Below are 15,009 nucleotides of genomic sequence, written 5' to 3'. Positions count from 1 at the left end.
TCGCCTACTCTAATATATGTTTCTTTTATAGCCATAGAAAATAATTTTGCAATCAAATGTTGACCATATGGACCATATGTTTAATCCCCGCAGGACAAAGATGAGACGGTAGCGACTCATTTGATTTATTAACACTGAAGTTTAAAAAGATTTTTTCTTATATTGGTAGTCGATTTCGAGTTTTCATTCTCCGGACTTCAGATGCAGACTTGAATGCAAACCTTTTTTTAAACTTGTGTATACATTTTTTCGTACCGCACTTTAATCAGAAATATTGATGCATGTTTATTATTCTTTATATATTGGTGCATATACAACAACTTATAACCTAGGATTTATGTATTTATAGCGATCATTTCATTTTGAGAAGACCTTACTGGAGTCCTTTATTTTGAAAATTCGAAAATGACATTTTGAAGTTTCAATTTTTTTTGAAAACAACTGAACACACGTAGCTAATGATGTATAATTCAAGCTTGCAACATCTCATTTGAAATACTTGTATTATGGGCTACACAAAGAGACAAAATCTAGCAAAATTTGAAGGTGTACTGTTCACATACCTAGATACATAATATATCTTTTTTTTTGTGGAGAGTTGGATACAGCGTATTTTGGGTTGAGACTTTGCACACATAAAATATACATCATTGCCTATATATGCATGCTTCTTCATATTTTTTTAAAACTTATATTTTTTAAAAATATTCAAAATAAAAGGCGCATCAATGTCCTCGCTCCTTCATCGCCAAAGTCAGATTTTTTTTTGTTATAGTAGACAAACGAGAAATTATCGTGCCAAGTCCCCAATAGGCCAGCGCAATAGAGAGCAACGACCATCTCCAAAGATAAGACCCATAATTAGAAGAGCCACATCTAAAAACCGTACCAATCAACACGAAAACTAACTAGATCACTGTAGATCCGTAGGATGCACAACTTCAGTCGTTCTTTGTCAGCTCTAGATGCACCACTATAGAGAAAAATGTACAACGAGAAAAATTATATTCTAACTTTTAAATGTAGCCGCTGGCCCGCCACCTAATCATCTCCAAGATGACGCTAAGAAACAATCAGAAAAAATACTCTTCGGCAGCGAGGAGCCGTGGCCCATAGGCAAGCAAGCATATGGAAACTGTCAAGATGTGTCGATCTCCCATGCAGGATGGCATAGGGAAGGCAAGCTAGCTAGCTTCTAACGTGAGCTGTTGAAGATAGATCGTTGCTTGCGGAGGAGGCCGACCGAGAGATCTCTGCCATGCCCGAGACGATCACGGAGCTGTCGCACATACCTTATCTCGACCGTGAACGTACGACGAACTAGCCCGATCTCTGCCATGCCGTGCGTGCCTGTACGCCCGGGAACTCCTTGGCGTGCCGCGTGTGTGTGCTTGTTTGTGCTCCGTGGCCGTTACAAGGATCACGCGCACATGATCATCGGAGAACATCACGGCTACTGTACCGGCAGTACTGCACGGTAGATCGGTCGAGTGGACGGTCGACCGATTGGTACGGCGATCATAACATTTTTGTTTCTTCTCTTGTGTACAGTTATGTGATACGTCTAGCGAACTAGCGATCGATCAATCAGGTCCTAGCCATGCTACAGGTGTGCCGTGTGTATAATTGAGGAGGCCCGACACCAATTGGAGGGTGGCGTGTCAGGAAGGCAACGAGCGTGATAGCTAGTATCTGGCTAGCTAGAGAGATCGATATGACATGCTTTCAACTAGCAATGCAAGATTTGCGAGTGCCTAGTTAGTCCACCCAGATTCGAGTCTCAACTCTTAAGGGACCGAATTAAACGAGTTGTTATCTAGTGTGTATAAATTCGCTACTAGAGTGGTCTCATCATCTTATAGCTAAGGAAGGAAATCTACCCCTGTTGATCAACTTTTTTTACTAGCAATCAAAGAACAGTACTTCTATGAGATTCAGTAAATTTAGCATCAAAGGAAACACACTTGCTATTTCTAAGTTGATTGATATAGTGGAATTAATATACTAGTATATAGGAGTACGTAGAGATGAGAAATTAAAATTTTGACAACTCCATTTGTCGTTAGATAAAGTTATGTGCTTGGGTTCATTCAATTCGATATATTTTGGTTTTGAATCAACTTATAAATAGAGGACCCTTAGAAGAGGAGTACAAAGGTGCCAACTGATGGGAGGTGGTGTTTTGGCACACGCGTGCATATGCACCCATTATAGAAAATAATAAAAAAACAATTTTAAAAATGTCAAAAAAATCTGACATAATTTTTTTGGTATACATCGTGACATCCTATGTTCGTTCACAAATTTTCGTGGAAAAATAACATTTTGTGTGGTGTGTACAAAAAAGACAAAAAAAATATCATGTATGTAGTCGTGTTACATCATCAAAATTTGTCCTTTTTATAGGAGCCACATAAAAATGTTTTTTAAAAAAACTTGTGTACCAACATATAATGTTTAGATGTACATGTAAAAATTTAGTTTAGAATTTTTTGACACTTTAAAATGTGGATTCACATAATAGGAGCATATTCTCCTATGAGCCAACACTAGTAGAAAAAGGGGCTTCCATACCACCCCATTAGTCTCCAAACTTTTTGAACCGTGACTAATGGGGTATTTAGTCCCGGTTCTGCAGGAGAACCGCGACTAAAGCTCTGGGCCCAATTGACTCGGTCGACAGCTGTTGTACGGGTGGGCCTTTAGTCGCGGTTGGCCTAGCCAACCGCGAGTAGCTGGCCAACCACGACTAAAGATCCACCACTATAAATACTGCTGCAGCACAAGTGTGAGCCACTTGGTGTTGCACTTCTACTCACAAGGGGTGGTGGGTTTGACTTTTCTCCTCTTATGCACAAGAGGTGTTCGACGAAATGCCCGAGAGCATGATGCCACTTGTGTTCACATAAAACAAACATGATATGTAGTGTCCGACCACACTTAAGCTTTCTTATTTTTTTTCCTCCTCGATCGCGATTAGCAACTTGAATCTTTCATGTTTCATTGATAAATATGCATGTGTAGTTCATACTTTAATTTCTATTATTTCTAGCTAGTTAGTTTAACAAATACATGCTGGTTAATTATATAATTTATATAATAATAATGCAGATGAATCGGCAATGGATGTACGGTAACCGACTCTCCGGCGAGTTCATTACGGGTTTGAATGATTTCCTCACAGTGGCTAATGCGAACAAGCAGGGGAGTTTTGTTATATGTCCATGTGCTGACTGTAAGAATAAGAAGGGTTACTCTTCCTCAAGAGTCGTTCACGTGCACCTGCTTCGGCACGGTTTCATGTCAAGCTATAATTGTTGGACCAAGCATGGAGAAAGAGGGGTTAGAATGAAAAAAAAATGAAGAAGGGGATGATGACAACTATCCCGATTATTTCGGTGATACTTTCATGGAGGATGTTGAAGGATGAGAAGCAGAAGGGGAAGGTGAAGGGGAAAGGGAAGGTGATACTTTCATGGAGGATGCTCAACTGATGGTGCATGCCTTTGGGGGGGGGGGGGGGGGGGGGAGGGGTCATTGGGAATTGTCTCTTTAGCTGACATATAGTCGCGAAGCCATCCATTGTGTAGATAGACCATCTCAAATCTTGAGGTCTCCTGAGACATGCTTCTAGTTGTGCCAAGGCAAGCACTTAGAGAGGATACGATGTGCGCAATGCATATATGATCTTTATACGATTGTCTTTATTTCCCTTCATTCGATTGGAAATCGCCAAAGAAGTTAGAGACCCTTGCTAAAGATTCACCCCCTAGTGAAACCCTTGGTAGGTCGTCATTCCCCAAGACCTACCTTTGTGGATCTAATATAGCACTTGTACTTTGAAATCTCCATACTCATATACACATGTAAGTGTGAGTAAGGCCATTATTCATCTAGGGGCCTAAACTTGCTAAACCACACTATCATCGTTTTCTAGAACGAGATACTCTTGGGTTCGTACCCACCATCTCTATTGTCATCATGAGCTACATCGTGGTTACGAGATCAACGAAAGTTAACCATCAACATAGGCTAACAACCACCCTTTCAGGCCATTAGATCATCATGGAGGCACTAGATTCATCCCTGTTCGATACAAACAACCTAAATGCATTGCTCTATTTCTACTTTCTCTATTGTCTCCTTCCTTCTCACTTTGTCAATTTCACCAGCCGTGCCTCCGCCTCCTTCGGATACAATAACATCTCAAATCCTAACGCTAAACCCTAACCTCCGTGAGCTTTCATATCGTCATCATTTCACCTTGTATCCGCGCCGTTGCCTCTTAAACAAAGAGACGAGCGAAACATAATTTCCCCCGTAAAAAGAAAGATAGATATTTTTTGCTTTGAATTAGGAATAGTAGAAAAACAGTTTACATCTCAATAGCAGGCAGCTAAGTCAACAAGGTGGACTCCCCGGAGACGTGGGTGGGTTAGATACGCATGCATGCTCAAAGCCTCAAACATATCCAATCTGTTTTTTTTTTTTTTTTTTTTTTTTTTTTTTTTGAACAAGGAGCGGCCCGAAGGCCTGGATACCATTATATTCCAAAGCGGCAGTTACAGATTACAGAAGGGACAAAAAAGAGAACAAAAACAATAACACAGTCCCTAACTTTTCTAGCCAGGACCCTAAAGATAAACGAGAAAATGCAATCAGGTCCTCCGCCGCATGTGAAGGAGAGAGCTCCGACCATGGCCGTCATCACCAGCGCCGGAGACGTGGGTGGGTTAGATACGCATGCATGCTCAAAGCCTCAAACATATCCAATCTGTTGAACCGACGCATATAGGTGCTTGGAGGAATGATCCATAGCGAGCCACGTAGGCGTCCGAGATACTATATGCAGATGGCATTGATCAAACTATAGTTATGTAGCTGCAAGTGCAAGGGAGCAAGTACACATGCAACACGCAAAAGCACACCGACCGGTGGTCCATCCATCGATCGGAACTATCTGCATTCTTGCACCATTTTCCTTCCTCAACGTCCCATAATTCCATCATGATTTGATCATCATTTCACTGCATGCATGTGGCCTTCATTATCGGACACGTAGGCAATCGTATATGGCAGTTTGTACCCAACTGCTTGGAAAGTGACGGCAGATCTGTGATAAGATTTGGTCCTAATTTAACTTATAGGTCTTGTGTGTAGACATATAGCAAAATTTAACTATGACGATCACCCGTTCCAGAGAATACCCGAGTGGAGCCTTCAGCCCCGTGCTGCCCCTTCCTTGCTTCCTCTTCCAGATCCCTCTGCCAGCCTCTCTCTCCCTACTTGCGGCGCATCACGGTGGCGACGGGTGGGAGAGGGGCCTGGCTTCTTCTAGTTGTAGGTGTTTTCTTTGGTAGCTCTCTCCCAGCGAATAAACAGGCGGCCAGATCCAGATTCACTGCTTCTCTCTCTCAAGCCTTTCTTCCTCAACAACGCAGCAACGAGGCGGAAGGTAGAAGAAAGGGGGCTTGTGTTTCTTATGCTGGCACCTCTCTGCTGGTTCCATGGCGAGGATTCGTTTCGGCACTCCTTGCTCCCATGTCTCTATCTTTTTCTTGCTGGAATAAATTGAAGCTGGTTGGCTGCTGCTCTCTTTGTTCCTGTCAATTCTTGGCCATGGCGGCTGGGAAGGTGGAGATTGGAGGGACTCAGCTTTCCTGTTTGGTGGGGTGCTGCTCTTGCTCTATTCATCCTCATCGCCGTGGTGGCGGAAGGGTGATGGGTTTCGCTGCTCCACGTGAAGCTCTAGCTGCAACTGACGGAGTTCATCAATGGCGGCAAATTTGCGCCGCTGTTACCTATGGTCATCGGGGCCACTCCGCGCTGCGGTGCTGCGAACGCCGCAGTCTTCTCAACCTCCTGGCCGGCGAGCCTATCTGGAGGCCCTTCTGCGACTCAGTCAAGGCGTTCATCGTTGCTCCGAAGTCAAGTGGTTCTGTCCCCGACGACGGTGCCGGCGGCCATGGCGTTGAGTGCATCTTCATCTGCGGTGGAGTGGGACTTGATTGCTTTTTCCAGTTTCTTTTCGAGGTCCTTTATGTAAAACTAGATGGCCTGATTGTATTTTCCTTTTCTCTTGAGGCCATCCATGTAAAAGGTTATCCCACCGAGTAAATGAAAGCAGCTGGACCCTTCGAGGTCTTCCCATGTTCAAAAAAAAAAAAAAACTATGACGATCAAATTTTATATGCAGAGTAATATGAAAGAGAGGAGACAATTAGGCACTGGATTTCTGAGCTCATGAACAAATCTGCAACTAATCTTGTTGACTCTTTAAATGTCTCAGTGACTCTCTGTGACCTTTGTTCTTAGCTCGAGTGACTGTGAACTTAGCCTCAACTTCACCTACACTAGTGGCCATGGTTTCAGAGCTTGCTTATGAATCTGCGACGATCAATCATACAATATAATCGAGTATACCCATTTTTCATCGATTTGATCAATGTGCCCAAAACAACAAGGTAGGAGTAGTATCTGCACAAACTATACCACTGGGAGTAATTTCCATCATACTGATGTGAGCTCTGAACCATAATCAGCTAACCGAATCGGAGCACGGACTAATTAGGAGTAAGATCTGACAGCAAACGCCCCGCCATTGATTATCCTCTTATCAGCTCGGCTATCAGAGTAGTACATCTATGACCCTCCGACGTTCGCCTAGTTTCCACACCATCATATCGGCCTCTATCTTCAGCACGTACGTACGAGCAAGCAACAATGGCCTCTGTCTCCTTCCTCGAGCTGTTCCTCTCCGTGCTCTGCTTCGCCGTCATCTACATCTTACACATCAGGTCCAAGCGCAAGAACCCGGTGATCCCGCTGCACTGGCCACTGGTGGGCATGCTCCCTGCGCTGCTCGGCAACCTCCCGCGCCTCCACGACTGGGTCACCTCCGTCCTCACCGCCTGCCCTCTCAACTTCCGCTTCACCGGCCCGCCGCACTCCGGCATGGAGCTGTTCCTCACCTCCGACCCGGCCAACATCCGCCACGTCTTCACCTCCAACTTCCCCAACTACCCCAAGGGTCCCGAGTTCGCGGAGATCATGGACATCCTCGGCGGTGGCATATTCAACGCCGACGGTGACTCCTGGCGCCGCCAGCGCGCCAAGGCGCAGCTGCTCATGTCCGGCCCCAGGTTCCGGGCCTTCGTGTCCCGGTGCAGCCGCCGCAAGGTCGAGCGCGACCTGCTCCCGCTGCTCGCCCACGTCGCCGGCGGCGCTGGCGAGGTCGACCTGCAGGACGTGTTCCTGCGCCTGACGTTCGACACGACCACCACGCTGGTGTTCGGCGTCGACCCGGGGTGCCTGGCGATCGGCCTCCCCGAGGTGCCGTTCGCGCGCGCCATGGACGACGCCATGGACGTGCTTCTCGTCCGCAACGTGCTCCCGCTGTCGTGGTGGAAGCTGGTGCGGTGGCTCGGGGTCGGGTACGAGCGGAAGATGGTGGCGGCATGGCGCGACATCGACCAGTTCATCGGCGACACCATCGCCAAGCGGCGGGAGTACATGAAAAACAGAGGCGGCATCGAGGACGACTCTGCCGATCTCCTGTCGTCCTACATCGACGACGAGGACCAAGAGGTCGTCGTGGACGCCTACCTCCGCGACACGACCATGAACCTCATGCTCGCCGGCCGCGACACTACCGGCTCGGCGCTGTCCTGGTTCTTCTACCTCCTCACGAAGAACCCGGGCGTGGTGTACAAGATCCTCGCCGAGCTCGACACCGTCGACCAGAGCACCACCACACAGGACGGCATGGTGATCTTCGACCCTGACGAGCTCGGCCGGCTGGTGTACCTGCACGCCGCTCTGTGCGAGTCGCTCCGGCTGTACCCGCCGGTGCCGATGGAGCACAAGGGCGTGGTGGCCGCGGAGGCGCTGCCGAGCGGGCACGAGGTGCAGCCGGGTGACAAGATCATGGTGTCGCTGTACGCGATGGGGAGGATGGAGGGCGTGTGGGGCAAGGACTGCCGGGAGTTCCGGCCGGAGCGGTGGATCGGGGAGGACGGCAAGCCGCGGTACGTGCCGTCGTACAAGTTCATGTCGTTCAACTCCGGGCCCAGGACCTGCCTTGGCAAGGACATGGCGTTCGTGCAGCTCAAGGCGGTGGCGGCCGCCGTGGTGAGGAACTTCGAGGTGGAGGCCGTGCCGGGGCACGTCATCGAGCCCAAGATCTCCATCATCCTCCACATGAAGAACGGCTTCAAAGCCAGGATTAAGAGGAGGCAGGTGCTTCACAGTTGATTCAGAGGAATCATGTGCCTGATCATTGAATTCGAAAAAGATGCATGGAGTTAAAAGAATCTTTGTCGGTTGTAGGGCATTGATCGGTCGCACGGGAAGTAACTGAAAAAGTGGCAGCGCAAAGAAAGTTCTAGTGATTGTATCGTGTTGCCACGTACTTAGCCAGCCGCAAGTGCTATGTGCAGTATCTGTACTACTATGCACTCTGTAGACTGTATCACTGTAGTCAGTCTCATATAAATGTAGTAGTTTATTAGGAGTACGGAAGCTTGTAAGTATTCGGGCATATGTACGGTAAAAATTTGTGAACTATATTTAGCACTGAAAAAAAATATAAACAAGTACTTTCTCTGTTTTAAAATTAGTACTGTATCACACAATTTTTCTAGATACAGTTATATCTACGCACTAAAATAAGCTTGATACATCCATATCTAGAGAAAGTTACAACACTTATTTTAAAACAAAGGCATTATCAAATGGATCCATACTCTACTTAAAAATCGGATGCGGCTAGTTCATGATCGATCTAGAATTAAAATAATTCTTGGCCGTGTAATTCATGTGCACCTGGAAAAAAAAAGACGACAATTGCTCATCCATATGCAATTACACATCTATGTGTAATACTCACCTTCACGGTTCACAAAACAAATCTGATGGCCATAGAGCCGATCTAGAACTAACTTAAATCTGGATGAACTAGCAAAAGGTTAAAAGTCAGGAAAACCAAAAACAAATATCTTCAACCAAAAGATGCAAAAGGGAAGTGTCCGTCAATGGTTTCTTCGAATGAGAATTAACACAGTTATCTTTTGAATGATGCCATCCACATTTTATTTCGAAAAAACTATGCTCCAACTAGGCTGCAATTGGAAAAAAAATCAATTTAAAATAGGAAAAAATTAGTTGCAACCAGTGTGTAACTAGAAAAAATTAGTTGCAGCCATATTGTAACTAGAAAAATATAGTTGCAACCATGTCGAAATTTGAATATTTTTGGTTGATACCATTAAGCAATTGCTAGCAAGAATCTCGACATCAACTAAAGAATTGATTAAGCTAACGAAAGAAAGTAGATCATGTGAATTTGAAAAAACTTACACATGGAGTTGTTTGAGTCTTCTATAAGATCCCCAGTTTTCACGCCCTTTCAAAATTTAGGTTAATTTAGTGCATATTTACATATTTATTTTTCCAAGGGATAGCTATATTCATTGTTATACCCTTTTTTTTACACACATATATAGAAGAATAAAACATGCATAATTTGTCCCAAACTTTTCATACTTATTAGTATTTTTTTACTCCTTGTAAGCTATTGCCCACCACAAAAAGCAATCAATTTTAGGAGACAATTCTCTTCCCTGGAATATCGACGGATTTTTTTTGTTTGCTGCAGGACTAAATTAGTTTTCATTGATTTCCATTGCACTAGAATATCCTTTCAATTTGGTGCATACAAGAAAAAACATAAGAAGTACAAAAAGTGCAAGAATATTATCTTCCACTAACAAATACATAGCACAAAAAAACCGCCTGGAAGGAATACACAAGAACAATAGGGTATTAACATATGGTTCACTATGTTATTCTATCGACCACACATAATCCAAAAACCTAGCTCACATCTCGATCTAATCTGCGCATGCGCTTTTGGACGTCCCTTAGGTGATGTTGGACGGAGGGGAGTGGATTGTTTCTGCTATCCAGTGCAAGCAGAACTTTTGGTTGATTTTCGCATCACGGTGACATCACTCAAATAGTGTAACATCCCAAAAATTCAAAACAAAACAAATGAATCTCCCTAGTTCCAAATTTTGGAACCAACAAAAACTTTTATTAAATAGAGTGGGATACATAGTGATCTGGCTTAATTCTTGTGCTATTGCTATGCTTGCTTGTTATTAGTATTTGAAGTGATCTTAAACCCTAAACCTCACCCCTCTTTTCACCATCCTAGTTAAAATAAAATAAAAGGAAATTAAATAAGAAAAAGGTATATGTGCCTATGGCTATTTTTACAAATCTTTACCCTAGACCTTTCTACTTTGTTTAGAGGTTTGGAAAACCTTCATACACCCTATCTAGCACTTATCAAACCAAATCCAAAGTGAAACAAAATAAATTAAAAAGAAACTAAAAATGCCATAGAGGCATATGAGAGTAAAATAGCAAATATGTGAATTTAAGAATATTGACCCTAAGACTTGTTGTGAATGGTGGGATCACTCCTATATACCATTTCAACACTCAACAACACCAATTGGGTCAAGTCAAATCAAATTAAAACTCAAATGCAACATAGGCATAGAGGCCTAGGTGACACATAGCCATAATACCCAATTCTGCCCAATGACTTTAAACCTTGACCAAATGATGTGAAACCATCCCTCAACCTAATATAACACTAAATTGACCCTAACCCATGTCCAAGTGAAGCAAGATGAACCATTTACAAGTTTAATGAAATATGACACATCACCTCTTATGTATTATGACCATTTTTGCAAATCTTTGAACAAGACCATTTGAAATGGTTTCAATGGTCTTAAAATGTTTCTAAACTAATAAGAATCACATTAGAGTCAAGAAATATCAAATCAAATGGAGAGAAATCAAATAGTGAGATATTTCCATTTCACTCACATACACAAAAGGCCAATTTTGCAAATCTTCATCAAAGGCCACCATGGGTTGCTCTATTGTTTGTAAAACTCTTATATATGATAAACAAACACAATTGCATCAAAGAAACAAGAATCAAACCAAAGCAAATATCAAAACTTACATACATGTGATAATGGTCATATTGCCATTTTATATAATGTTCCCTACTTTACCCCCTAGTTTTGACTTTTCTTCAAACCAACCTTGGTCAACTCTTGCCATGTCATCCAAGACCAAGTGAAAGTGAACAACTTTCATGTTGACCATTAGTGCTAATGTTGACCAGGTTGACCAGTATAGATTTGACAAGAGGAGACTTTGAAACTATGGGAAGATAACCCCAAATTTCAAATCTCACAAACCTTTGCCAAATTGGACACCACCACCACCATTCTTTCTCTTTAATTATATGATTAAGCTCCACCAAAAAGAAATCCAAAATTCTTCAAAAATCTCCATGCGGCCATTTTCACAAACACATGGCAGGCATCAATTGCAAAATGGCATACACTCTATTATCCTCTGGATTTTTGCCTAAACCCCTTTCCATCTTGATCATTGTTGTTCCTGCACCCTCTCTGCATCAAGCCAAGCACTTTTGCTCTGTTTAAAGTGAGGGAATGATCACATTGTTGCCACCCCGTACCCATGCCGGCCACCCTCACTCCATTCCTCTCTGGCCCTCTCCAACCCACCTCACCATGTCTACTGCCTTCCCTGCACTACCCTAAACACGCTCGTACCAGCCCTAAGCAAAGAGACGCACGCTAGTGGCCAGAACGCGCGCGCCCAGTACCTCGCCACGGCGTGCCAGACACGCGGTGAGCGCGCCCAGATGACGCCCTGGACGCGCCAGTACGCCGCTCGCCTGGACGCCCTCGTCCTTCTCTCCCTCTCCCACTTGGCATGCACGCTCATCACGCCTACAGCTACCCACTGGACATGCTCGCTAGCTCGCAGAAGCCTTGTCGCCGTCGCCATGATCGGAGCTCTGCCGCCAAGTACTGTCCCCCTTCACAGAAGCAACCCGAGCCATCCCGTCGTCCCCTGGACGCGCCAGCTACACCCAGAGCCTCGCCTAGACGTCGCCTACACGATGCGCACCTCGCCTTGCCCTTTCGCAACCCGTAGCGCCATTGTCGTCGTCGACCTTCCGCCACATCCAGGGCACCCCTCCATCCACTATAAATAGAGAAGCTCTGAGCCTCGATTCTTCACACAAACTGCTCCCCTCTCATCCTTGCCCCTTCTCCACCCACCAATTTGACCTTACCTCGCCGGAGAAGCTTCAATCGCAAGCTCGTTCCCGCCAGAGCCCGCAGAGCATCTGCATCGCCTGGAGCCGCCCCGAGCCTCGCCGCGGTACCAGGGGCCTCTACACCATCGACAACGTCGCCTCGCCCCTCTCCCTCGATCGCCGGCGGCCTGGAACTCTCTCCGACCCCCTACCTCGCCGGCGCAGCAAGGTCGTCTCCCCCATCGACGACGACGAAGCCCCACCGTCGGATCCACTTCTAATCGCACGGTCGATATCGCCAGGTACCGATTCGGGTTTAAATAGAGACTGACCGCTGGGACCCCCTGTCAGTCGGCCCGCTGTGTGTGTGGCATGCTAGTTGGGCCAGCCCAGTCCCTCTCCCCTCGTTCTGGCCCATTGCTTTTCCCGCGCAGCCCAACAAATTCAAATCTGAGTATTTTCTTTTTATTCAAATTTTCTTGCAGATGCTTTATTCAAATTCAAATAACTTCACATCTACTCAACCATTTTGGACAAACTTTATACTGTTAGAAAGCCCATGAAATGCTTCATCTAACCCCACTGGATTCAACCCCATATCGTGTGTAGTTTTGGAATAGCAAAAATAACAAAACAGATACTTTTCAGTATTCAAATAAATCTTAAAAATCAACCATTTGGAATTTTGAAGTGAATCCAATTGAAATAATTCACATTTAACAAACTATATTTTATTATGTAAAAATATGATATATGTTCTGTACATGATCATGGGCTAGAAGCAAAATATTGGCTATGTAGTCAATACTAGTCCATTTATACTATATCAAAATGTTAGAATTTAAATCTATGAGGTGTAGCACCTCATTTAAATCATTTTCTCAAGTGATATGAAGTAATGTGTTGACCTTTAATTGCTTAGGCTCATACTTGCTCACTTGTAGAATTTAAATCAAGGTAATATTTAATTTTGCAAAGGTTATTTAAATCACATGAGATGATGAATCTCATTTAAATCACTTTTCTCAAATAATAAGTGTGAAGTGTTGACCTTGGTCAACATGGGATCATCCCTGGTTAATTGAGAAGATTAAATCTTAAGAAGATTCAATGAGAGGAAATTATTTCTCCAAACCAAAGAGAAACCCTAATTTCAACTTTAAATGAGAGGAATTTATTTTCCAAATGTTAAATAAAGAAACCCTAGCATAATTTGTGAATAAATGTAAGTAGTGATGCTAGATCAATTGTGTGAGCCATTAAGGCTAATTAAGACTACTCAAGTGTTGTTTGGTGATTGTATCCTCGTATTCGTTTATAGACGCTAGTACCGGAGACTATCAAGAGGAAGAGGTTTTCTACCAAGAGGAAGAGCAAGAGAACTTTGATCACATCACCAACCAAGGCAACCTATTACCAATGCAAGCTAGACTAATGCAAACTATTTTGGTTGCAAGTTTATATTCTTGCAAAGTGCAAAGCTCTACAAGAGCAAGGCACCATTACATTTTACTTTATGAACCTATCCCAAGTTTTTACTTTACAAGCTTTACTTGATTTTATTTATCAAAGTTACTTTTTGATTTATGATTCACGTGGTTGAATTATAGAGTAGTACAAGAGAATCACACTTAGCCTAGCAAGCTCCAAGATACTTAGCACCCCTCATAACTAGTGGCTAGTGCTCAATATTAAAAGTGACTACTCTAGTTGGGAACTTGCGAATTGAAATGACTTTGAAAACCTTGGAATGATGAGTCATTCTATTGAGAGATTTTGAAGGTGAATATGACTGGTGAATGACTTGGTGAATTTTACAAAAACTGATGGTTGGGTTCGGATGCGATACCATTCCAATTTTACCAGTACCCCCACAATACCTGAATCTGGGTAAGGCTTAGCTGGAAAATTATGTATTTTAGTATGGGTTCCCTCTAAACAAGCGTCATAGGGGTTATGCCGAGGCTGCCTCCGTACTGGTGAAATGATGTGAAATGACGTGAAATGAGGTGAATGTTCGGCCCAAGCCCTGTGCAGTTCCCAGGTTGACCGCGTGTTTTCACTGGGAGGCCAAGCTCATGGGGAGAGGTGCCTATACTAGAGTATGTAAATGAAAGGTTAGCATTGGTAGTTCGCGTACTGCGTACGATAAATCAGGGCCAGTTACCCCTGACGAACTATTACAATTGTTGTGGCACAAGTGTACAACCTCTGCAGAGTTTAACCTATTCGAATAGCCGCGTCCGCGGTCATGGACAGTTGGAAAGGCCATACTGTTCCGTCATCAGAACTTTTCTAAAAATATGAAAGGTGACTTGTGATTTGAATTGAAAGGTGAATTTGACTTTGAATCACAACTGAGTTGTGGGAATGACACTAATGTTCCCACTTGAGTTAGTTAATTGAAGAGGCTTTGATTTATTAAAACAACTTATGAAATAAAACTGGCTTTATGCAAATGAAACTAGAGCTTAGAACCCCCCGTACTATAGTTGATAGTATTTACCTTAGTATTAGTTTGCGAGTACTTTAAAGTACTCATGGCTGTGTCCCTGGCTATTCAAATGGCCAGACTATGAAGACGAGTACCAGAACCCGGAAGGAGGACAGCAGGACGTCTACGACAACTAGGATCAATCCTGACGTCAACAGTTGCCTGTGGAATAGATGGACTACTACTACGCTACTCTCGCTTCCGCTATGTGTTATGTAATGAATAAATAGAACTTCTATTATTGTAATGAGACTGGATCATGTGATCGTTTATTTGTAAGACGATTATGGTATGTAATGAATGATGTGTTGTGATATCAATCTATTATGTCTCGCAAAAACAATATTCCTGGGAT

General features: G+C 43.8%; 1 protein-coding gene across 1 annotated transcript; it reads left to right on the top strand.

Annotated features, from left to right (window-relative positions):
- The first annotated feature begins 6,471 nt into the window (after positions 1 to 6,471).
- On the top strand, positions 6,472 to 8,617 carry LOC127326913 (alkane hydroxylase MAH1). Its single transcript, XM_051353699.2, has one exon. It carries the CDS (start codon positions 6,724 to 6,726, stop codon positions 8,251 to 8,253), a length of 1,530 nt encoding a protein of 509 aa, XP_051209659.1. The 5' UTR covers positions 6,472 to 6,723; the 3' UTR covers positions 8,254 to 8,617.
- The last annotated feature ends 6,392 nt before the right edge of the window (positions 8,618 to 15,009 follow it).

Source organism: Lolium perenne, chromosome 4 (assembly GCF_019359855.2).
Source record: "Lolium perenne isolate Kyuss_39 chromosome 4, Kyuss_2.0, whole genome shotgun sequence".
In the NCBI taxonomy this organism is placed as follows: domain Eukaryota; kingdom Viridiplantae; phylum Streptophyta; class Magnoliopsida; order Poales; family Poaceae; genus Lolium; species Lolium perenne.
This window is presented reverse-complemented; position numbering and strand designations above follow the sequence as displayed.